The sequence below is a fragment of the Ammospiza nelsoni genome, chromosome 3, assembly GCF_027579445.1.
Source record: "Ammospiza nelsoni isolate bAmmNel1 chromosome 3, bAmmNel1.pri, whole genome shotgun sequence".
Classification (NCBI taxonomy): domain Eukaryota; kingdom Metazoa; phylum Chordata; class Aves; order Passeriformes; family Passerellidae; genus Ammospiza; species Ammospiza nelsoni.
Window position 1 is genome coordinate 70,486,510 of NC_080635.1, and position 25,747 is coordinate 70,512,256.

At 44.4% G+C, this 25,747-nt stretch overlaps 1 protein-coding gene across 1 annotated transcript in view; it reads right to left on the reverse strand.

Annotated features, from left to right (window-relative positions):
• Positions 1-1,232: 1,232 nt before the first annotated feature.
• Positions 1,233-25,747, reverse strand: part of SOBP (sine oculis binding protein homolog) — a 112,691-nt gene continuing 88,176 nt past the window's right edge. The window contains exons 6-7 of the mRNA XM_059469410.1: positions 14,886-16,840; positions 1,233-2,593 (exon numbers count right to left, since the gene is read on the reverse strand). Coding sequence (XP_059325393.1) covers positions 14,888-16,840 — 1,953 coding nt within the window. The 3' untranslated portion in view covers positions 1,233-2,593; positions 14,886-14,887. The remainder of the gene's footprint in view (positions 2,594-14,885; positions 16,841-25,747) is intronic.

Genomic DNA, 25,747 nt, shown 5'->3' on the forward strand with positions numbered 1-25,747 from the left:
GACAAGCTTCACTCTACATGCCCTTCCAAGCAGGCGTGCTTAGGCTGTTGTTGTTTGCCTTACATGGCTGGTAAATAAAATCAGTCAAAGAGTTCCAGAGCTCACCGGACATTTCCAAGCCCTCCATCAGCAGCGCTGGCTGTGCTGGCCAAGAGCTGGGAAGCAACCGCTGTTGCGAGACAGCTGTGGCAGAAGTCTGGGGGCAGTTGGGAGGAGTTTGGTCCTTTGAAGAACCTCTGATTTCAGGGGGAGTTCATGCACAGAAAAGCCCCATCCTCACAAAAGACAGGCAGAATACTCCCTGTACATTGCCCCAGAGGCAGCATGAGAAAAGGGTGCTTGCACAGATCCTCCCGAAATCAACAAAGCTGCAGCCACTGCATCTATCCAGGGATCTTCTCTAAGATCAGGACCTCACTCTGTACTGTGCTAAGTGCAGGAGTTTTTCTCCCCATGCCTTAAACACTGCAGAAAGTGAGAAGTGTCAAGGGAGGCACGAAGATGGAAGGGACATAGATACAGCTTTCAAGAACAACTTACACATATTTTTCTGTGGCTTCAGACTCAGGGGTCTTCTTGTCTGTGACCAGGCAGGTATAGGAATGAATAACTGCATGCACAAAGAGGGAAAAAAAAAAAAAAAAATAAAACAACAGCACATTTAAGTGCATTTTTTTCTTGGAGATTTATTTTGTTTTAATAAATCTGACACCAGTCAGGGAGAGAGAAAAGCATTGCAAGACCGAAAGGAAAGCAGAGCACGCTGAGGGTGCTTCAGATTCTTGCTGTCTTGAAGATGTTTCATCAAAATGTCTTTGAGCTCTCTCCCTAGACTCAGGAGTTTTTGGATTCCCCCCCCCCCCCACCCCTTTCTTTTTTGTTGTTTTTTTTTTTCGTTTGTTTGTTTGTTTTTTTAAAAAGCGAGCTTACTCGCCCGGTGTGATTTCCAAGCTTTCACAGCTCTAATAAATAAGGAGCACCTGTAAAACAGTAGCTTGACTTAAGTGAATCTGTACAAAGGAAAATATAGAAATACAGTATATACATAGTGCTCATAGTGCACCATCACTACAAGGCTCTGTTCAACTGACTCTGCTGCCCTGCTCCCAACACCGCTGACACAGAGACTCTGCTCCCTCCTCTCTTTCCCGCAGCAGCCTTATAGAAAAGGTGTACTCTGAACACTCAAGAGTGAACAATTGCTTTATTCGAGTTAGTAAACAGTTACACTGAATCACAAGGTGATCTGAAATTTTTTTTAAGTTTTTTTTCTTTCTTTTTGATTTTTTGTGGGGTTTTTACACGTTTTTGTATTTTTTTTCTTTTCTTTTTTTTTTTTTTCTTTTTTTTTGTCAGAATGGGATACTCCACAACTCTCTTACCAATTCAGTGCCAGTATAACATGCTCTAGTGTACTTTTGGACTCTTGGCTACAACTGTACAAGTGCACACAAGTAAATTCTACCCTGTTATCCTCCACCCACTGATTGAGGATCAAATTGCACATTTCTCTTAACCATGACAGGAGAAAGCAAACAGTGAAACAGAATCATGGGGGATCTTTCTCACTTTACCCTTGTTTTCATTGGTTTGTCCATACCATTCTAATTATCATGAAAGGGCTATGCATATGGAGAGATTGTCTCACTGCCTTCCTGGATCACTGAAAACCATCAGGGTTGAAATTTCATCCAAGTCTTTCGTGACGCCCAGCAAATATTCCCCTCAGATTATTTTACACCTTGAGGGAATTTTGGTCTTTAGTTCAACACTCTTGCTCTGTTCCCAAATGGGGCGCTATTTAGGGGAATTTAAAGAGAAAGCTGAGAAGAATAAACATTTACTGAGTTCTCTTGGCATTCAGTCTCTGAAAAACCACAGTATAAACTATTCATGCTGCTTCTTACATCTGTCAAATCAAAAATTAAAAGCCATAAAAGTGTAACACTGAAAATATGGCATTAGAAAGGATAAAGGTGGCCTTTGTAAAAATAACAAGGAAAGTATATTAGCCAATAAAATATTCTAACTCTTCATTTAAAAGTGCATCATGGGTAGGACAGAGATGACTCTGAAGCGTTGCTACTCCAGTATTACCCCTTTCCCCCATCAAAACTTGAATAGGTCCAAAACCATACAATGCAAATCACGATTCTTAGTGTAGCAGCAAAACCACAGCAGTTTTTCAAAGGAAAAAAATTAAAAAAAAAAAATCCGTATCACTGTCCAGTTCTCACATATCTGAACTTCGAAGTCAGTGAGGGAAAAGTACCTATGTTGGTCCATGTGGTTTTTGAAACCCGGGTGAAAAATCCCCCCAGCAAGAAACGAAGAGGAAAAAGCGTTCCAAGAGGAGAAGAGGGGTGGTCACAGGAATGCTGAGCACACTGTGTGGATCTATGATGTGCTGTTTTCTGGGTCAAAGGCACCCGTGGGACCGAGACTTCCTCGGGGGCTTCATGTCAGGAAGCTCTTTCTTTGCTGGACTTTCAGCCGGAGGGGTGGTGAGCGGACCAGCTGGTGTCATTCGGTGCAGTGACGTGGTTTGCTCTGCTCCCTTTCTCCATGCAAGGTACCCTGTCAGTGAGCGCTCCTGCAAAGCAGACAAGCAGAGGGGGTCAGGGAGAGCAGCAGGAGGCTCACTGCAGGCAGGCTGGGCACTGCCTGAGCTCAGGTCCCACACGGCCTCACGCTGGGCAGGCAGCCAGGCCGAGGCACAAGCCCATTGCTCCGGCCTCGCCGGCCCCTCGTGCCTCAAGGGCCATTGGGACATGCAGCCTCCAAGGCCCCTGGAAAGGGAGATGGAGGAATTCCTGTGATACAAAGCTGGAAGCTGATATAATGATAGTTAATTATCAACAACACCCTGGCAGGTATAAGCTCCTGAGTCTTAGTGTTTCTAGGGGATACTGGGAGATGCACCAGTGATTCCCTCATCAGCTGGCCACATAAGCTACCTAGCAGTGATTGTCCCCTCTGTCTCTCTACACAGGGAGCTTTAGACTTTATCTCCTTGGACAGGATCTGCTGTCCCCTACAGATTTGGACTGAAACTCTGCAGTACTTATCAGCCTTAGTTTTGGTGCTGGGGCACACTTCCCTTCTCAGTCTGCTCCACAATCTCCCTTCACACTGGCTCCTCTGCAATCCCTCTCAACAACTTGCCTGTATCCCCTTGCCAAAGGTCCACCCTCCTTACAGCAGAGACTGGAAGGCACATGGAATATGTTGACTAACATAAACTTCCATGGCATGGAGACCAGGATATCTAGGTTAAGGAGTAACATTTGTGCTTTCAGGCAATGTGCCCAGTGAGATGAGCTTCTTTGTGTGTATAGAGAGCTGTGAACAAGAACTAGACTGAGAATTGGGATCTATCCACCTACTAAGGTGAGTCACATGACTGCTTTCTGTCACATTTTTTGGCTTGAAGTCTTGGTGTAAAAAGGGAAGCAGAGAAAATTAAACCTGTAATGTCTGAAACCTCATACTGCTCTCTCTTTCCATACATCAAGGGAAATGAATTTCCATTCCTCACTAACCAGACTCATAGTACATGGACAGCACAGACCAATAAGGGATTTGGGAGGGAAGGCATAAAGAAGTTCAGTGGCTCTTGATGCTTTCTGCCTGGAGCAGAGCTGTGTCAGTTCTGTCTGTTTTCCTGTGGTGCAGATGGACTTAGTGTAACAGGGTGTGCAGAAGGGCAGGAAGGACCTTCCCTGTTGACTGGCTCATATGGCAGTAATCTCGTTTGATGAATGCATCTTTGTAGCATTCAAGTTACAAAATAAAAATCCATATCAGGCATCACAGGCAAAGTTCTGTAAAGAAATGAGAACACACCAGTCATCACTGCTTGGGAGCTCAATGCTACACACCTCGTGCCAGCACTAGCGTGCATGACCAGCACAATAAAGTCAGCTATTTATATCTCCCCCCAAAAAACCCCAAATTACTTTTCAGGAGAGCGACATATGCTCTTCACCCTAGCTGAACCTGCCTTCAACACACATCAAATATTGCTGATCAGATAGAAAAATTGCATCAACCACAAAAGAATTTTCATTAGGGTAAAGCCATGGAGCTGAACTTATGTGAGCTGTGCTGAGGTAAGCAGACTGGGTTTTGCTTGCTTTCCAAAGTCAAGTAGGCCTGGGCTGATCCCGGGCTGGAAGACCACCTAGAAGTTAGAGGCAGACTGTAGTTCAAACCCAGGAAGCAGCATGGAAAAGATGAGGGAAAGAGAACAAGTAAGAAGGCTCATTTCTGCCCTATTGTTGATGTGGGGAGAAGGAGAATAACTCAACTGGATGACGACCCAGCTCCAGCAGGTGGCTTGGAGGTTCATCTGTGTGGGCTCAGATAGTGAGGCAGTGCTCCTGTACAACCGGTGAGAGCTGCACTGGTGCCCTGCATGGCTGTTAGTCAAAACCTGAGCAACTGGCAGCTGTGACACAGGCTGCACTCACCCACACAGAGCTTCCTCTTTGGTGATGCCTGACCTGCAAGGATTTAAGTCCTTGCCCAGAGCAGCACAGAATTAGAGCATGGCAGGTCAATCTGGCAGCTCAGGCAAAGCCTCCCCACTCTTTGCTCCCTCTCTGCAGTTACCCAGCTACTTCCAGGTGCTGTTGCAAAGCTACAGCCCTTTATCCTGTGGTGGGAATTTTGGTCCTGCCTGGTAAAGCCAAATGCTGGAAGTGTTCCTCACTTCCCTGCCCCTCCATGCTGAGGAGCTGGGTGGCTCAGCTGTGGGGAGATGTCATCCTTATGCTCCCCCACACCCCAGCACTGATCCCTGAGTATCTGCTCCCAGCACTGCCCAGGAGCCAAGCTGGCAGCATGCTCCTGATGGCCACCAGAAAGAGCTGCTTTTCCACAGCGGCCTCCCCAGTCATGTCCTGCTCCCTCAGAGGGGCCATGTCATTGACATGGCTTTGGACTCATACACACATCCAGATGCACACACAGTTTTTTCCATGGTTGCTTCCCTGTCATTCTATGCCCCGTTGAACATTTCTGTCTCCAGATTCACATCTTATTGTTCAGGAAAAATTGGAGACTGGGTGGGGAGGCTGAAACAACCGTTAATGTGGATTGGCATGGCAGAGTTTCCATAATTTAGCACAGCACTTTATTCACCCAGACAATGAATGCTGATGTGCTAAAAGAGGCCTGGTTCATCTGGGACATGCATGGCCCTAGAGTAAAGGCACTGCAATTATTTTCTCAGGGAAACTGCTCTGAAGATAAACCACAAGAGTGCAGCTAAAGTCAGCATGGGAGCAAGCTCAGCCCTGGAAACACTCGGGAATCATCTGTTACTTGTAATAGTTCTGTAATTTTTAATTTTATTTTTTTTACAATTCTTAAAGCAGTTCAAGCTTCTTCATTAAAACCTTCCCCTTTGAATACTCTATGATTTATCTTTCCATGAGCTAATGGAAGGGATGCCACATTGCAAAAGTCAGGGAGGGCTTTTAGCTCAAATGGGAGAACAAGCTGAGTCCTTAAGCATCAATGCTGGATTTCAAAGAGAGTGGTTTCCTTCTGCTCTGACCTTGTAAGCTAAAAAGATCCTCCTCAGCTTTGGGTCACCTGTGGAACTCAGTTCTCCCTTCTACCAAAACATGAGCTGGAATCTGAGCAAACATTGTGACTTTAGGGAATACACTGGGGAAGAGCCCTGGGGTTTGCCTTCTTTGCCTAGGCAGAGGAAGTGGTGAAGACACCCCCAAGTCTATGAATTGTTGCACCATTTTCTCCAGGCTACTACTGACAGAGGGGTCTCTGGTTTATATTTTGGGACATTCTGAGGTATGTACATGGATCATGCAAAGAGGAAAATGCCACCATGGTTTTGGACTTCTAATCTCTACACTGGAAGTGACTCCTATGGCAGACCACAGAGCCTGCCAGGGCCAGTCCTGATTGTAATTGGGTATATCTCCACAACAGCAAGGCAGCCCAGTCTCCCCCAGTCAGTACAGCACCAGTGTGTTTGCCAGCCTTGTGAGTAGTGTGCTTTGCCCTACTGGTGTGCAGATGTGGCAGAAGATATGATTTTCCTCTGAAAAAAAAAAAAAAAACCAGCCAAATTTTCAACAAATTCTCCCATTCTAAGCTGGGATAAAGTTGAAATTTTGCAAGGTATTTAAAAAAAAAATAACAAGAAAGCAACCAACCCCCCCACCCCCCCAAAAAAATCCAAACCACAAAACCAAACTGTACCAAACAAAAAAAAACCCCAAAACTGAAAAACTGAAATAGAAGGTAAACCTAATCCAGACAGCTTCTACTCTCCTTTCCTGAAAACAGGCAACCACTGTGATTCAATAACCCTTCTTTAAACCTCTGATTTTGTCTGAATCAGAACCGTAACTTCAGCATTTCAGCAGTCTTCTGTGAGCCTAAATCACTATTCCAAGGTGCTTCTCAATTTTGTTATTCAACCTGATCTCTCCAGTAAAACCAGTTAAATAGCCAGAGAAAGGCAGTTTAACTGTTGGTGGTGGTAAGGAGGATGGTGAGGATGGGTGTCTTGCTGAGGCACAGCCTGTGTCTCCCTGAGAGAGTCCTTCTCACCTGGGCTACACCTGGGCCTGGCTTTTTAACCTGAAATGTTATTGTGGGCCACAAAAATATAACAATTACAATAACAAAACTTTCTGAAACAGCAATGAACTTTCTTAGTGAAAAGTTTCAGCATCCTATATCACGATGCAATCAACATTTTCCCGTTTTCCCCATGAACAACTCCACTGTCCATAACCATCCAGGACTGCATGCGTGACACTGTCCTCACGGGGTTTCTCCCTGGTTTTCACAGCCCTTGTTCTGGTTCTTTTCAAGTCTTAACAACAGCAGATGCAGACTCATCCAAAAGCAAAGCGGCATGCTCAGGTGGCAAAAATGTCACATGGATTATCTTGTGGGAGAAAGAAGAGGAAAAACTTGTCCAGAGCACATAAGGAGCAAGTGGGTGAGACCTGGCACAGACCTCAGTGCAGTGCCAGATACCTTAGGGCATCTCCCTTATCTTCAGCACTGAACTGGGCACTGAAAAACCTGGATTGGGCCCAGGTTTAGATTTTCTCTATTCCTCACCCCAAGAAGACAATTGGACAAAGGAACAATGTTTTTACCACCAACCATTTCATCAATAATTGGCAAACTGCTTCAAATAAAACTGAATTGGCATTTTAGCTGATCTTTCAAATTTAGGGTCACAATTCAAATTTTCAGTGACTTTGTCATGTATCCTCTCTAGTTGTGTAAAGACTCTCTCAATTGGAGAATTCCTGTGGGAAGCGGCTTTTTTTCTCCTCTTTTTGGATTAGGAACTTAGAAGTGGCAGCACAAGTAGTTCATGAAACCTTATAAATATTTGGAGCATAAGCAGACGACACAAAGTTTTGCATTTAAGCATGTGGGCTCCAAATAAATAGCTGAAAATTGCCTTAACCATAGGTTTCAATATCAATCACCTGATGATGGGATGCAGATCCTTCCAGAGAGGTCAGAATTCCACAGTTATGTCACTCAACACTACCCAATCCTGAAACCCCCTATTTCTTAATTTATTTTTTTTTAATATCTGCCTTCATAGAAGATGATTACATTACACTGCATGAAAGTCCAAAAGTTGGACTGGAAGATGGAGCACAGCAGGGAGTAGGGGTGTCCTCTCAGCAAATGCAGTTCAGCCTCTTTGCCTTTAGATAATTTGTTGTTGAAGGTTGGCTCGAATTTAAGGCAGCAATGTTTCAGAAACACTTGGAAAAGCAAGCCAGCTGCAGGGCGGATATCATTACAAATTGAGACACATGTTGTACAGGAATACCATTCTTTTCAAATACCAGAGTTGTGTCTGGGGAAGCAAAGCCACGCAAAGGAGTCGGAGGCAGGACCTCGAGCTGTAGCGTGCTGGGGGCCTTCAGTTTGCATTAGAGGCACCAAGCACTGAGTGCACACAGCACTGAGCAGGATCAAGCCCAGATATTTAATCAGCTGTAATTTTCATGGAAGAAGCAAACATTAAATAGTTGAGGGCTCTGCAGAATGTTAGAGGTTACTCCAATTCATGGCTCTCACGAGATGATCACACATGTTTCCAAAGACAACTTTCAGTCCTGCAGCTCATTATCAAAATAATGTAAATAAGGTCATTATTAGGAGGTCTCAGCTGTGAGGCTTTGACTGGTGGAGGCACCCAGAAATGTGCTTACCTTTATGGGACCAACAGGAGAGACTCAGCAGGTAATCTGGAAGCAAAAATTGCTTCAGAAAGTCTTGCTTGCCACTGTCTGATTTCTGCCTGACTTCTTGCTCAAAGAGCATTGTTTCTACTTTTCTTCAATCTTCCACTGTGTTTTTTCAAACAATAATTTAATTTTATTTAAAATCTATACCTCATTGCTTGAGTATGTCCAACTTTTTTACAACCACAGTCCTCAGAAGCGTTTTGCTCTTTTCTCTCTCACTTTCAGGTATTGCTGTTAAATAGTTTATAATCTTCTCACAGTTGTTCAGAGCTCAGTGCTCTGCACTGAGGTTGGCATGGTGTTTCAGGGTCAAGCTTCACAAAGGCTGTTAGCTCCTCATCAGATTTCAGTGGCAATCAGACACATACCATCCAGCATCTTGGCCCCTGCATGCCAAGGCAATCGATGTCTAGATGATGTTTTTACAAGTGTTTTTACAAGAGTCTGTTTTACTATGGTCTTTGTTGTTAGGGACTCTGTATTTAATTATGAGAGGTGCTTTCCTCCCCACCGCCATAAAATTTCCATGTACCACTGACTTTGGTAGCTCAACAGCACAAGGACAGGCTGATGAAGAGCTTGAGTCTCCCCGTAGGGCTGTTTCACACTTAACACTTTTCAGTGCAGCCAAACCCACTTTGAACCAATTTAAATAAGAGGAGCATTTTAGACCTTATAAGTATGAACGTGCCTGAACAGTCTTTAAAGCCTGGCAAAGAATTATGAGCAACTCATTGTTTCAATATGAATGTGAGTTGCACCAACTTAGGGAATGCATGGTGCTTATTTCAGTTCAAATTATTTTAATTTCATAAGACAATTAAAACTAATAATGGCAAGTAAACACCAAAATTATCTCTGAAATGGGTGATCTGAGGTCCTGGGATCTGTCAGGTAGGCTACAGTCTGTAGGTGTCATACGTTCTTCAGATTTCTTTGGGTCTGTCAATTGAGCTATGTCTTTTTTGGCTGTCAAGTTCTGGCCGTGTGTGTTGTTTGCCAACAGCCCTAGATGATTATTACCTTTACAATTCAGACTAGGTGCAGTTATTTTCTAAACTGAGTTCAAGAATCAGATTTCATATTTGAAACATGTGCCCTAGGAGGTTTTATAGAAAAGCAGGAGGAGCCCATCAGAAGAGTGTGCAGTGATCTATGGCAGCGTACCACGAGCCTGCTATTTACTGCCACTGAGACGGAAGTTAGCACTCCCACACCCCAGCAAGATGTGGGAGCTGAAAGCTACCCTGGAAGTATGTCATTTTATACTTCACTATTTTGAGAACATTTTTTTTCTTTCCTTTTTTTTTTTTTTCCCCTGGGAAATCCTTTTTCTGATTTAATATACCTGAGAAGGTATACAAGCAATTTTGAAACATAAGATCACACTGCCAGAGTCAGGCAGCTCTCAAGGGCAAAGCTTCAGTTCCAAGCAAATGTGTTTAAGGCTTTGTGGTGTTAAAACTCTCTCCTCTCCCCCTTTGGATAAATGGAAAATTTCTGTAGGCTCATAAGAAGCCAGGTGAAGGAAAACTTCTGAAGCAGAAGAGTAGGTGTTAAGTGTATGAGTCCAATTACTCTGCTGATTTAAATTAGTTTGGCACCAGTGGAACTATATCCAGTTAAAATCAGCTAAGGCTCTGGCCTGTAGTACCATGTCAACAAAGATGACTAGCATAGAAATGTGTTCAAATACAGAAAAACTATTTTCAACTACATGTTTAAGGTCAAATTTTGTCAGAGCAATCTGGGCAGAGGTAAGAAAGATGTTGGTAGATAAGATACCACAGTGACAGAGGAGATCTAAAATCTCTAAGGCTAAAAAAAAAGAGGTCAATAGCTATGCTCCTTCCCTCAGGAATCCAGACCAGAGTAGGAAATCTTGTGCTGGACCATTATGGGCAGAGGAGCTCAAAGTGGGATATATACTACTTCTGCTCTGAACTGAGTGTTCTGCCTGCTGTATATTTTTACGAGTACAGTGCACGGACTAGACAGCTGAAGGTTTGGATCTTTCACTTTCAGCAGATGCTGACCCTGAGACATACAGGTTGGCTCTGTAGATGGCCATACACCTACTATTTCCATTACTTCTGGAAGAAATTCTGCTGTCACAAGCAGAAAAACTCTTTCCTTTCCTGACCCCTCTGTCCCCAACACAGGATTACCCAACACACACACATATGCACACACAGAAGCTAGTTGTGAGTTTAGCATGTGCCACTTCGTTTTCTCATTTAGTTTAACATAACTATCATGTTAAATCCAAGCAGACCTCAGTGTTTTCATTTCTTTGCTTTAGGAAACACTGACATCAAAGCTAGCGGGTAAAAACTGATCCCGCCAGGGCATAAAGCATGTAGGCAGGCAACACTAACACTGCTAATTTTAGAAACTCACATTGCTCAAACTTGAGAATATAACACTCAACAGAATACTCTTCCTAGCTTCATTCCTTTATCATAGCAGGACTTTGGCACTGAGACATCTTTTGATAGTTTTTCAAATTGCATCAAGTTAGAACAGCTTGACAGTCCACATCCTGATGGAGAAACTAAACTTTCACATCAAGGATGATGTTGCTGATTAGCACTTTCAATAATCAAGTAATTGGTACATTAAATAATCCAGAAATTGGCAACTTGCCCAAAAAGGTCACGCTTGCACTGATTCCTTTTTAGAGAGTCCATGTTGCTGTTACATGAATTCAATCTGTCTGTCCAGAACTCTAGCGTAAAAATATTTGGCTAATTTCCTTCTTGTCACACAATTTGATGGGAAATAAAATCCAGGAAAAGTTGCACATTAGAGCAATATGTTCAGATTTTCCAATTCAAGTAGGTGAGAAGCAAGAGGGAAAAAGACAACTGGCTGGACTTTTTTCTCCCAGGTTAGTGTAGCCAGCGCTATCAATACAAACCTCCAAGGGTCCAAATCAACCCATTTGTTAGTGCAGCTTCTATCCTCTTTCTAATTTATTAGAATTTCTATGAGGTTGGAGTCTCTCTTAAGACATCCTCCCCACAATTGGACTGCAGAAGAAGGGCTTTATCCCCCTGCTTCCTGAGGCCTGGGCAGGAGGAACTAACCCATGTGCATGGCAGAGCTCAGGGCTGCGGGTGCAAGAGGCTACACTGATGTTCTCGTCTGCACAGACACAGACAGGCTCAGTCCTCACAGGCAGGGAGGGCAGAAATCTAAGGCAGAGCCAGCCCTTTTGCTCCCCCAGACTGGCTATGACCAGCAATGCTGAAATAGCAAAAGAAGGGCTCTTCGTGAAACCACAGAGTCCTCACCTCAAATCAATCATCAGAGCTGCACAAATCACTCGTGCGTGCCTTGAGGCGCTCAAAACCCACCCGCATTTCACTGAGGTACGCACTGGAATGAGATGGTTACCATGCTGTTTACTTCTGCAGAGTATTTGGAGTATCCTCTTTCCCTTGGAGCACTTAGGGACTCTGGTCTCCCATATCTTCTGCACAGAGGCTACTTCTTTTCTTTTCCTGGAGGAATGAGGGGATGGACACAGACTAATAACCATCACCATGCCGTGCTATGCTACTGCACAAGCCCCAGGGGGAATGGCAGACACCTGGGCTGGGCTTCTTAACTTCCAGTGTCTGTGTGGAAATCTAGGTCTGTGCCACTCATCCTAAGTTTACCTCACTGCAGGCAGAAATAGGCACTCCTAGGGCACAATTTATCTGAGCTGTCTTAGTTGTTGACTCTGGGATGAGCTCAGCTGTCTCTCTGAAGTGCCTGCTTCTCTAGGTTAAAGAGAGTTTAGACAATTAGCTCAGCTGCATCTTTGTTACAGATGTCTGTATTGGGTCAGATTAATCTTGCCTGGCAACCTGAAAACTTTCCTGTAAGACAACCCTTACACTGAGGCAAAGAAATATGAAAAATATGAAATAGGATAAAAGGGAAAATCGCTATTCCTGAGGATAATCACAGTGGCAGTTATTGACATTTAAAGAATACAAAGGGCTGAGGACAGTAACTGAATGATAAAGAATCCTTGTCTTTCTAATGCAGCTTGTTCAGCTTGCCAACCTTCTCTCTCAAGTACTATCTGTGATGTCATGAATAATCATGTCAACAGGCAAAAACACATTACTCGGCGAAGCCAGAACTCACTCTGATTGTTCAGGCTCTGGCTTTGAATGTTACTAAACTCTTCATGGGACTGGGACCTTGAAGAGGCAGCACTGCTGCAGCCTGGATAGTCCAGGCAAGCAGAAATAGATGCTAAGAATCAGCCTGTCTTTGACTACAGAGTAAGCACATAATATGCAAGTCTTCTAGCACTGTCTTGAAATAAGCAGCTATGAGGAGCTTCAATGAGGTAGGAAAGGGTTAACCATGGCTCTCCTAAAATTTAATAAAAAGGACACAGCCAAATAGTGGCCTTCTCACTAGATCAAATCACTACCCCTAGGTAGAAGCATGCATACATTTATGACGGGAATCTTTCAAGCTCCAAAGGTAACACAGGGGTTTGCAATAAAGATATTGCTGCTGAGGGACATACATTCCATACCTCAGGGGTGGGTAGGGGGATCCCCACTAATAGGACCTAGGAGTGTGTAAAGATTTAAATATTAATTTGACTTTCAAGTGCCTGTATATGCTGATTACTAGTCCAGGAATGTGATAGTTGTCCTCTCTTCTTGTTAGTGTATCTTTTATGTGTGTCAGCACATGCTGAGAGCAAAGAATAATGGTTGTATTCCACCGAAGAAAGTAAATAAATACTGTTGGTGATCAAGGGAAGAAATGTTTCCAGCCCTGCAATGAGCACAGGGAAGGCTGTGTTAACAAATGAGAAGGCAGTCCTGGCTATACTATATATCTTTGATGGTGCAATTAGCCCACACTGATGGAGCAGGGAGATACTGCAATGGCCCAGATTACACAGTCTGCTGCTGCTATCTGTGGCTGTAGGTGCCAAACACCACTGCAGTCATTATTTGTGCTACTAGGAACAGGGATTTACTGGAGGCTACAGAATATTCCATGGATTGTAATGAAATCTGGCATGTCACCAAGCCACATCCGGCTAAGCATCAGTATTTTACTGCTGAACAGATTTCTTGCAACACCCACCATTTCCCCTTTTCCTGAAAGAAGCTCTTCGTGCTTGTGAATCTAAATAAATTCCATTACATTAGTTTTGTTAAGGAATATATTCAGTGCAGGTAGCACAGTGTGCAGCTGCAGTGCCAGCTGCAGGTTGAGCTCTGGGGGGGCCAGAGCCCAAGCCTGAGCACCAGGCAAGAGAGTGGGAATGGGCACTGATCCTTTCCATAACAAAGGACACAGGGTGACCACACACCCCCAACAACTCCCAGGCTTCCCTGTGCTTAGACTCTGAGGGTATACAAGGTAAAAAAGCCCAGGGTTCCTTTGTTCTGCATCCCTACTCAAAGGCATCAGCTCGAGCTGTTGTTTTGTTATTTATTTATTGCACCATGATGAAATTGTTATAATGATTGGGATATCTGAGAACTCTGATGTGGAAAACCTGGGGTCAAGCCAGTGAGGAAGCCTGGTCTGATTGTGTGAGTGTGGGGTGTGTAGCTGTGGAGGGGCTTTGTCCTAGCTCAGGTGGTACAAGAGTGACTGCCAGAGGCGTTCTTGCATGGTCAGACAGGAAGATTCATTAGACAGTTTCTCACTTGCAGGTTTGAAGCATCAGACACATACTAAACAAAGAGTTTTACAAAGGTGCTATGCTATCAGAGGGATTCAGTAGGCTGGAAAGTGGAAACAAAGGATGAGAAGTTTCTGCATATGGAGCACTGTCCTTGGACAAGCCAAGGAGGGTGGTGGAGATACCCAAATCTCTGCCTTGCTTTGCAGCCCTACCAGGAGCCACAAACATACACCAAGCACTGGGCTGGGGCAAATCTCAGCTGCTTTTTTAGGGTGGGAGACTTGCACCAAAGGCAGATACCTCACTAAAGCCCCATGGCAGAGGTTTTGCTGCAATAAGCTATAGTGGGCAGGTCCCAAACAGCAGGCAGTCCCTAAGCACCAATACCCCAGAAAGGAAAGCCCATGGAGAGGAGTTCAGTCTCTCGAGAACAGCTCAGTGGAAAGCCAGGATGCAGTGTGGAGGCAGATCAAAGTGAGATGGTTGGAGGTGACCATTTGCTAAGTCCATTGGATCTGAGCTAGCAGGAAGCTGCTGGGTCATCTGGCTCTGTGCTACACTGCAGGGCAATTTCAGTCATCGTGAAGGCTTGAGCTGCTATGTAACTCAGCTGGAATAAGTAAGCAGATTAATGGCCCAGACCTGTACCATATTCTAGGCAGAAAACCACTGATTTTGACATACACAGCACAATAACTTCACAGCCAGAACCATCATGACATGTTCTGTGAGCAAAAGTGTAATGAGGCTGCTGATGAATGGAGTACTGACAAGTACAGATGCAATACAACACAAAAAACAATACTACAACACAAATACCAGTAGTTTTCTGAAAGTGCTCATAAATTGTAATTTGTATCTTTCTCTTTCATGAAGGCGACATCCACATGAGTTTGCCCTCACACCTGAAAATACTGAATTCTATTCACATAGAAGGCAGTAGTGATTACACAAACCTTTACTTATTCTGATTTCGAATTCGGAGACACCTCCTTTTCAATGGTGGCTCCAGATCCTCTGGCCCTGTGCTGAGCATTGGCGTTGAGATAATGCACGGCGCAATAGCAGTCTTTTCTGCTGGTTTTGGCACAGGCTGGATCACGCAGCCTGTCTTGGGCAGCATCCTCAAAGCATACGCGTGGTCCTCGTCTGCTGGATTGTTAAGGTTTGGGTCCTGTTTGTCTCCCCCAGCCAGGGGCTCCTCCCCAGCCTTCTTGCCAGCCTCTCCCTCGAGGTGGCAGTTCGAGGCGCAGTTGTTCTCCTTCACGGACTCCAGCTCGCTCACCGCCAGCTCCTCCGGGGACTGCGGCTTTTTCGGCTCCTGGGGCGGCTCCGGGTTCTTGGAACCCTCTGTGCTCTTTGTGCCATTCACAATGACGTTGCACACCGCTGCGCCAGCTTCCAGTCCTGGCGTGCCAGAGGCCAAGGAGACGGGACAGCAGTGAGCTCCGTCACTGCATGGTAACGTTTTTGAGTCAACCGGGCTGCAGTTGTCCCTGCAGTCACTGCAGTTCCTTTTGTCTGAGCTACCAAAAGCCAAATTTACAACACTGTTAGGTTCACGTTCAACTTTCACCTGGGCGTGCAGAGCCCTGTGGATGACATTGTGCAGCCTAGACCGGTGGCCCACTGTTAGGTCTATCACACCGTCCTGTGGACCCTGCAGCACGCTGGGGAAACCAAATTTACTGTTTGCTGGACTACTAGGTCTGACAGTCAAATCAACAACTTCATTTTTACTGTGCTCCTGAAGCACTTTAGCTTGATTAAGGGACTGGCCTGAGCAGCTCGGTGATGAGTCAGAGGATTTGGATGATCCTTGCTTTGACTCTCGAGGGGATGAAGAGCTATTGGTTGGCTTTGCCCCAGGCGTCTCGCTGGAGGTACTTGGAATGAAGCTTTCACCATTGCTGGAGAAGCCGTTGGGGGGTTTGGAGTCGTTGATGTGAGGGATGGGGATGGGAATGGGGATGGGAACGGGCAAAGGGACAATGACAGGATATGGCACTAGTAGAGTTGGGGGTGGCACCAGTGGGGCGAGGGATGGCAATCCAAAGTTCATCATCTGTGGCATAGGCATAGGACCATTTGGCATCATGCTGACAGGGGGGAAAGGAAGACTGGGCAAAGGAGCCCCGGGAGGGGGAGGTGGCAACAAGCCAGGAGGATTCCCAGGCATGGTAGGTGTTGTGGGGGGATGGATATGGGGGGAAAGCATTGGCCTGTGCATGGGGCTAGAGGTGGGACCCATATTTCTGGGACCACCTGGTGGGGGACCAATTCCAGGAATCATTGGATTTGATAGAGGGCTGTTAGGATTTGAGGCATGGTGAGGTGGCCCACGAATAAACGGTGGACGGATTTGCTGCATAATTTGCTGTTCCATGAATATGGGCAGAGGAACTGGCCCACGGTTTGTCATCACCATGGGAGGACTGCGAGGAGGGACACCAATTGGAGGCACAATGCTAGCAGGTGGCTGGACAGAAACTGGTGGAATATTTGGATTCTCACTGATGGGAATAGGTTTGGGAACTGGTGTGGGGATTTTAGTGACAGAGCAGTTGGCAGTGTCAGACGGAGAGGCAGTGGTAGACGCTGATGGTCCAGGTCCTTGAATTTGGCCAGCTGCAGACGCTGGGGATGGGGCTTTTCTCCGAGCATCTGCTAGCGGTATATTCCAAGAATCTGGAGTCAGCAGCTGCACCCCAGTGCCTTCTGCTTTATTTTCGACTGGAGGATGTAATGTACTGCACAGTCCAGCTGGAAGATTGGCCTGTGTCTCTTTGTAGAAAATGTCCATTTTGTACTGATTGAGACATTTTGCACTGCAGAACTGAAGCCTTCTTTCCCCGTCCCCAAAATCCAGATACTCTTTTGTGTGTCTTATGTGCTTACACCAGTCACATACCTACAACACAGTAATAAAATCAAATCAGGTAAGAAAAGCAATCTTCTCTTCATAGTGTTATTTTAAAAGTAATTTTTCAGTTGCTAAACACATTATTTTTCTAACAGGAAAAAAAGAAGTCGCATTTGTGAAAACTGCACCCTTTTTTCCCCCCCAACATATTAATGAATTGAATGCCACTCCCTTTTCTGGCTCCCATGATCTCAGTTCTACCTTATATGATGCTTTATATATTTTAAACCCAAAGCACAGAAAAGAATCCTCAGCTGGCATAAACTGTTATAACACACATATGTAAGCATGCAAAGTCCATATGAGTATGGCTGTGATCACTCCTTGGTGGCAATCTAAGATGCCTGTGCCATCTGAGATGCCACGCTACACAAGGAGTGCGAGAACTGGAAAAGGACTCAGAGAATTGCTGGAAATGAATGCAAACCATTCTCTGCTAAACTGCAGCCCACAGTAACATTTAGTATTCTACCAAGGGTATCAAATAATAGGCTGGAAAGAGTGTGATATTTCAAAATGGCATCACAAAGCAAAAACCATCACTGATTCTTTGCCCTTCGTTCCAAGGAGAAACTTGGAAAAAGTTGGGATATTTGCGTAAGGTTCGAATAGTCCCAATTTGTGATGTTTCAGCAAGCTGGAATTATTTTCTGAGCTGTTTGCCCACTCTTGTGTACAAGTCACTTTGAGTAAAACTTCTTGGCAAGCAAGGACCTGTTTAGCAACTCTCAAATACTACGGCAAAAAGTTTGCATTGCAGGCTCAATTTTGTTTTGTTTCTCTGCTTTCCATTTAATCCTTTTTTTGTGTTGCTGTTGGTGTGGTAAAGGCACAGCCAATTTTTTTTAAAATAAGGCTGCAGAACTAATTAAGCTGTGAAAGGTTTTCCCAGTTGTAAACCACTAGACACCAAAGTTCAAAAAATAGTCATTCTAGGCTTCAGAATCCATTACTTCAGAGAAATTATTGTGATTTCATTAACACATTAATTTTGCAACACCAACAGCTCTCACAGATGGTGAAGACATGATCTACAATTCAAATATGACTCTTGTTTGCACAAATGCCTTTCCTTCATATGGCATTTTAAACAAGAATTAATATGAGTAATCTTGCCATAGCTATAAACAGATAAACAGATGTCAGATTTTTCAGTGCCTCACTTTTTTGACAGAATTTTACACACACAAACCCCCCCCATTTTTGTCATTTACATTAGTTCTCAAAATACTCCACTGACAGAGATTTTTGGTGCTTTCTATCAGCATGTTGAGCCTATGACCATGTCATAATATATCCTGGTATTGTTTGCTCTGCCTTTTCCAAATAGCCCACATTAGCTTGTTTTGAAATGACTCTATCTTTTGTACAGAGGAAAAAAATACACTAAAAACCCCAAAGAAGACTATGATTGTGAAAAGACTGCATTAAAAGGATAATTAATTTTAATAACTGTTGGCCATATAAACAATTCAAAACAACATATGCTGGGCATCTGATTACCCATCTCATTTAACTCTCAGTTTTCCTTTAATATAAACAGTGGCGACATTCTTGAGTTTTCAGTAATATATCTTTAATGTATATAGACACACACACATGGTATGCTATGGCTATTAGCCCATTTAACTCCTCCACCTTTTGGCTATCCTGCCAGGTCACTGTTTCTTTCCCTCTTGCTCCCCTCCCCATTCACACACACAGGCACACACTCCCTCCTCTCTCTTATCCCAACATTTAAATCAAGCTAAATAATCAATCGAGAAGCAGCATCCCCTAAGTCAGCCCTGAAGTTTGTGAATGCAGGACCCAGATTTTTAGCTTGGGCAAGCATACACTGTGCCCTGTGAGATAAAGCAGAGGGGCTGCTGGTGCTGTTTGGCACATGTGGCATCAGTAAGTCTGTATTTCCAGCATGGTGCCCCATGGCAAAAAAGGAAATTTCCTGGTGCAAACAAGTCCAGCCCTGCATTGAACATACAGTGACGTTGTCACACCCTAAAATGTGTGGGCAAAAAGGCTGTGAAATGCACAGAAGTGCTGGGATAAATGCCTGCACTGCCATGGTGCATGCATCCCCCAGGCGCGGGGCAGATGGGAAAGCAGGAGTGCAGCAAGCAGGGCAGAGGGGACAATGCCACTTCCAATAGCTCCTGGATTTTATCAGGTGTCAGCCCCCCACAGGAAGGCTCAGGGGCCATCACAGACAGCCCTGGAGCTTGTGCTGCAAATAGTGCAAGCACACAGCAGTGGTACTGAACCATCCTGCATATTTGGCATGGCTGGGGGTTTGCCACCCACCTGGCAAGGCAGCACACATGATGGAACCATCCTGTAATCAACCTCCTGAAATTTTCTGGCTTGCCACTGTTTTCAAAGCAGACAAAAGGGGAATTTGTGAGTCTACACTATGAGGTAATAAGATACATTTAACTCAGTAGAACTGCTGAATTTACCTTAAAGTTATTTCTGAGTGAGAGCTCACTGCTGTAGCCATAAAATGCTATCTATTTTGCATGCATGGAATCAGGATGTACTCCACCACACTCCTCCTGCTGCTTGCAGAGTATGCTCTTGCCCCAAGGGCTGGCAAAGATGCAGAGAGACTCCACATGTACCCCAGGAGATGTACAAAGAGATACCAGGAGCTCCCACACAGCTCCTGAGGCAGGCTGGGGCAGCATGAAGCCCACCCTGGCCCACCACCATCTATTTGCAGCAGAAAGACAAGGAGGAGAGTGGCCTCAGAGGTGCCTGCAGAAAGGGATGGAGCAGGACTTCAGGTGCATCTGCACTGAAGACTTGCCCTTCCTTTGGGACAAGGAATAAACCACCTTGTAACCCCCTGCCAAAGAAATGCCTGAGAAATATGAGAGAGCAAACCCAGTCTCCTTCTCTTTCTAGGAAGAGCCCCATCTGTGACCTTAATTAAAGGGACTGAAAGAGAAATACAGCTCCACAAAAAATTGTGGCATCTTTTCTAATAATTTAATTTCATTTGTTAGCATTTGCAAAATTCACTGAAACACTCCACTGTATTATTGCTGTATTGATTTGTTTATCTCCAGTGGGCTCCTGTGTCTCTCCTGGCTAAACAAATATTTTCTCTTCCTTGGTAAAATATTTAGAAATCCTGCTTACAAATTCTCTACTGATTTCTCCAATTTTCAATAATTCGGTGAGGAACAAGAAACTCTGCCTCACTCACATATTGATCACATACCCTTCTGTATATTTTATCAGTAGATAAAATTAATTAAAGCCATAGAAATTAAAGGCAGCAAATCTATTCCTCTGAATACCCCGCATAGACCAAATATTCCATAATTATCTCATTGATTTAATGCAATATCTCAAAGTGTTGAAGCTACAACATCAGTGTAAAATGTCCATCTTCTACATTCATGTATTTCATAATTTTCTTTTGTTTTTTCTCTCATTCTTTTTACTTACATAAGCAATCAGTCTGTGCTGCTTAGTTAAGACAAAAGGTACAAAAATGTGGGACTCATATGCAGGTAATATGCAGGTAATATGACACCTCACAATACCATACTAAAAGGCAGAAAAACTGTCTCTACAACAATGAGGAAATTAGTAAAGGAGAAAAAAATATCACTTAAGAATTAATGAATCAAGTCTGTCTTACAGAATTGATCATTTAAGATGAGGTCAATGAATTTATGATACAAATGGCTATATTACTAAAGGTGATAAAATGCAGCAATATCATTCATTTTACATCTAACTAATGATGTGCTCAAAGTAATTACAGATTTCTTCTAAAAGCCTACACTGATTAGTTCAGATGTGATAGGTAAAACATATATATCTCTCCATTCTATAAAATAACATTTTCTTATCTGTAGAACACACAGCTGATGTCTTATCTTTTTAAGTACTTGCATTCTGTATGGAACATCACTGTTCTTCACAACCAGCTCAGAATTTCTCTGCACATGTATTCCCTTTCCTTCCCTTTTCCTGCCTTATTCCTTCTTTTCGTTGTACAACCAAGAGAAGAGCTGGACTGTTGCAGAGTGCTTATTGACACTGCCCATTGGATTTGGGAGTGCTCACACATGGGAGCAGCTCCCCAGCTTTCAGTGGGATTAGTCACAAGCATTCATGCTGTAGGATCACATTTGGAGGTCCTGACCCAGCACCAGTGGAAAACATTAAGAGGCTCCTCTTTAATGCAATCCATCGGCTTTGGGTCTGTTGCCGAACCATGGCCTCTGCTCACCCTGGAGTCATCAAGAGCTTTGTTCCCAATCTCAACAGCAGCAGAGACAGGGACAGGGATTTTGGAAGGAGCTGCAGGAGAAATACCCAGGAAGAAAATAAATGCTGTGAGACTGAGTTACAGACATTTCCTAACAAACATAGGCACAGCCACCATTTTACACATTTCTACCAACAGGAGGTTGGACCAGTAGTGGTGTCACTGACAATAAGCATGAACATTTCCAAGATAAGAGGGTGAAAACTTGCAAGGTGCTAACAGATCTCCTATGCACCTTCATCTCTCTTGGAAAACACTTCTAGGACCGCTCTGGGAGAAGCACACTTCACACCATGAATGCCAGAACATGAATCCTGAATGACAGAAAGATCAGTATTAAGATAACGGCCTATCTCATTCAGCTGCAGTGCAACAACCCTCAAGAAGATTAAATTTACCGAAGTGGGGCATATCCAAGGCTAAACAACAGAATGAACATTCCTTCAGTACATTTAATGTATTTATATTTTGGTGGCAGCTTGCCAGCATGTTACTTATAAGCTCAGTGACTTGGTATCATTTATCTGCTTTCCTGTGAAACACACAGCAACCTACACCAGGAGACAACTCAGAAGACACTGCATCAGCAGAAACACAGCTCGTGCCCGAAATGGGAACACTGAGGCAGCCAGCACTGAGGGATCCCGTAACGCTCAGATGTCTCTAACACAAAGAGTGGGAATAAAGCCATTCCTGTTTGCATCCATATCTTTATTTTGATAGAAACACCCAAAGTGGAGTCCAGACATGGCTACAAGGCTGCCTTGCAGGCACAACACAGGATTCTGCTGTGCCCAAAAGGGCCTGGACTCCAGGCACCAGATAATTAATACTTAAATCAATTGGCTGTCAAATGCAGGCACAAAGTTCACACATTGGTGCAGTCCACCACTAACTTTTGAAGAATAATCTAGTATCAGACACTACTTCATTAAGAAATACACTTGGCAAAACCTGTTTGCAGAGGTATTTACACCAGCCCTAGAGAAACCAGGAACAAGTAGCAATGGAAAAAACCCTGCTCAGATGAAAGATTCCCTATGCCTCTTACACAATGCTTTGGACAACTATCAGCTCCATGGTAAAGCTTGGCAAGAGGACAGAAAGTGGTCACTAAGGCAAAGACGTGCCATTTTCAGCTTCTCCAGGACCAGAAGGTGACTGACAAAGCTCCTCTCCTTGCTCAGGACAATGCCACTGGGGTATGCCTTGCACAAGTGAGGGTTGAATCACATCTGAGGACCAGGCTTTTATCAAAGATGCTGAACAGATGCTGAAGATTATCAAAGACTCATTTCTTGGCATAAAATCCGTGTATTCTACTTTGCTGAGTAGTTCCTATTTCCTTTTCTCACTGTGGTATCCAAGTGCTGTCTCTTTATATACATTCAGGCATATGTTCTGACTTCACGAACACCACTGCACATTTCCTATATCCTGTTCTGGCCCTGGTTGCCTTTCCTTTTAGCCCAGACTGGTCCTGGAAAGGTCTGGGAAGATGCCTGAAGTTTCCAGTACTGCCACCCAGTCAGGATGTGTGAGGCATGGAGGCAGAGGCTCCCACCCCATCCCAAAAGCCACAAGGTGAGGACACAATGCCTCTCCCCTCCTGCCTTGCAGCCCAGTGAGAACCCGACACACCAGCCATAAGTTTTTCTGCAAGGGCTCAAGATTTTTGAAGTCTGCCAAACATTGGACACAGCAAAAATCTAGAAATTAGGAAGCGGCTAGAAACACACATACAGAGGTTTCTAGCACACAGCCAAATGAGTCACAAGTAGTGTTCTAGCACACAGCTCAGTCACACCCTTTGCAGAGCACCCAGCAGCTGCCGCAGCACGGACACCAAAGCACCCTGAGCCCCAGGCCCCCTTGCAAGGCTGTGAGCACTCCCAGCAGAACACCAGGGGAAAATTCAGTCAATCAAAAGGAAAGAAACGTAGATCTGTGTGTCCTGCTGGACTATGTACCCAACTGACTCCAAAGGAGTGTGAAACCTCTCTCTGCCGTCCTCAACAGCTCCCCAAGCTTGTTGGGCAATGTGGCTATCTGCAGCCTCCCTACTTTTCTCCATTTATCCATCAACAAGGCTTCTCTTCAGAGCAGGTCACCTAAAAGGTAATCCCCTCATAGAGCCCACCTGCAATGCTAATCCTGCAAATGGCTCTGTTTCTGCAGTCTGTTGCCTGATTAAGAACTGAAAAACTTTGGGGCAAGAGCTGTACCTCAAGTGTTAATGTATCCAACACTTGTGAGCACAGAGAAGCTCTGGCCCCAGTGGAGCTCTGGGTTAGACTGAGACCTCCTGCAAACATCAGTTTGGGTCTGTATCAATCTTCACCTCCTCTTCTGCTCACCTTCTGAGGATAACTTGCTGCAGAACAGCCCCTCAGGAGCCAAAGCCCCCATCAGGCTCTGAGTTCTTAGCACACACACCGATTTGTTTGATACAAAAATTGTTCCAAGGAATTAAAGTTCCCTTTTAGCATTTCCTGGCTCAGAAAAAGACAAATATGAAGAAGAGCAAGGTAGGCACACTGCCATGCCAGTTGAGAAGGTGGGCAGGTGAAGATTTGCAGAAGGACACAACCATGCTCAGAAGAATAGAGTTAGAGTGAGGAAGAGGGGGATAATGTGTTCCACCCAGAGATGATGGAAAATGACAAACTCATTGGAGAGGTAAGCAACAATCAGCACAATAGCCTAATGCTGTTGTGCTTTTTTCACAGCTAATTGAGTTATCACAAAAGGTATTCAGCTGCCAGCACCCAGCGCCAAGAGATAGAGTGGGTGCAGCCTTGCCAGGAGCTGCTGTCGCTCACCAGTGTGTCCCACATTTCTCTGGTTGATCCTCCTCCAAAACACCCATGCTCAGGCTTCCTCCTGACACGGACCAGGCAGCCTGGGGCACAGCCAGGGCTGGGCAGGGTGTGCAGGATCTGCCTGTCCAGCACTGCAGCCGCTCTGTGCTGGCCCATGGGGCTGGGGGCTTTGTCTGGGGGTCCCCAGCAGGCATCAGACTGTCCCTGAAGGGGGAGGGCAGCTCACAGTGCCTACTTTGAAGACAACTATGACTAAGTCCCAGCTGTCATGACTGGGAATTGATGCTCTTTCACTACCAAATGTCAAACAATACTGTAACAGGCATAATCCTAAGTGTGGCTCTAAGCAGTTATCCAGCCTCGATCACCATTTTTGATGTCTTATTGTAAAACATTCAGCATGTTTATTGTGGCAAGATTTTTCTATCCAAGATGGCTTGTGATAATTTTTTTATACTGATTGTTCCATTTGAATGGAGTGATTATTATAAAAAACAAAAAGAATCATTCCAGCTGAAACCTGCTGCGAAGGAACCCCGAGGCAGGCTCTAACACACTGTGAATGTGGTTACAATATAGCTCATAGCAATGCTAGGTGTGAAGGAAAACAGATTTTTACAATGTTTGGAGCTTTGTGTAAAAACAGTTGACAAAACAGAACACTGCAGTTGCCTACAACTTAAAACTGTCCTGTGACAAGTTTCTCTCTGTAAAAAAGATACCAAAGCTTGCCTGCCTGATTGTTTTTTCTTTCCCTGATGTTACCCTCCTGAACATCTTGTCCTTTCAAAAATCTTACCCAGTTTTCTGAGTGAATACTGATTTTATGTCATTTAAATGCAAGACTCACTCTGTCTCCATTTTTCATCCTAATTATGCAAAAGTCTAAGCTACATGAAGCATAAGGAGAAAATAGAGTTATTTGGTAATTAATGGCTAATGATAAATTGATTCCATTTTTTGAATCATTGCAGTTGTCATCTGTGGTATTTAAAACATAGGGCTTTTCAAAGCCCTTGGGTTCCTTTGTGTTGGGGGGCTTTTTAATGTTCCCAGTCAAGAAGAATGAATGTGAGTTATGCTAATGCCTGATGGAAATCCAGGTTGGGTCTTATTTCATCAGAGTGGCTACATATTTGATTTTGTATATAAACAGCTGAGCTCTGTGTTTTCACCTTCAGTCTGAGGCTTTGAAAGCACAGAAGGAACTTTGGATCTAAAACCACTGGTGAAGCCCAAAATATGATGGGTGAAACTTCAGGGAAAATGAATGTACTGTGAGGTGGGGCTTGCCAAGAGGGAAGTTCTTCTCCCCAGAAATGTTCCTGGCTAAAATAACAGAGAATGGGACAATAGCAGCATTTAAATCTAAAATCTTTAAGGTTTTTTACAGGGGTGCTATACAAGAGCAGATTAAAGGGCATGTCTGTATGGCTGTTTCAGTACTGGCTAAGTCCACCACTGCAGCAGTGACAGAAGTCCTAAATAAAATGAATGTGATGCATAAGATAAATGGAGGGTAAGAACAGGAGAGAGCTGGGGGTTAAATGCCCTCAGTAGGTCAGACAGTCTGTCTCACACATTTCAGAAACATCTGAAGAACACCTCAGTCTGAATGTCCTTTCCAAAAGGGCATGCCATGGGTTTCCCATGCCTTGGAAACCTCATCCCACACCAAGTATATTGGCCTTTGGGCATGCAATAGTCTGTGGGGCAGAGCAAACCACAGTTCAAGCCATCAAGTCCTTCACTCAGATCCTGGACTCTCATCAAGCCTCATCACACAGA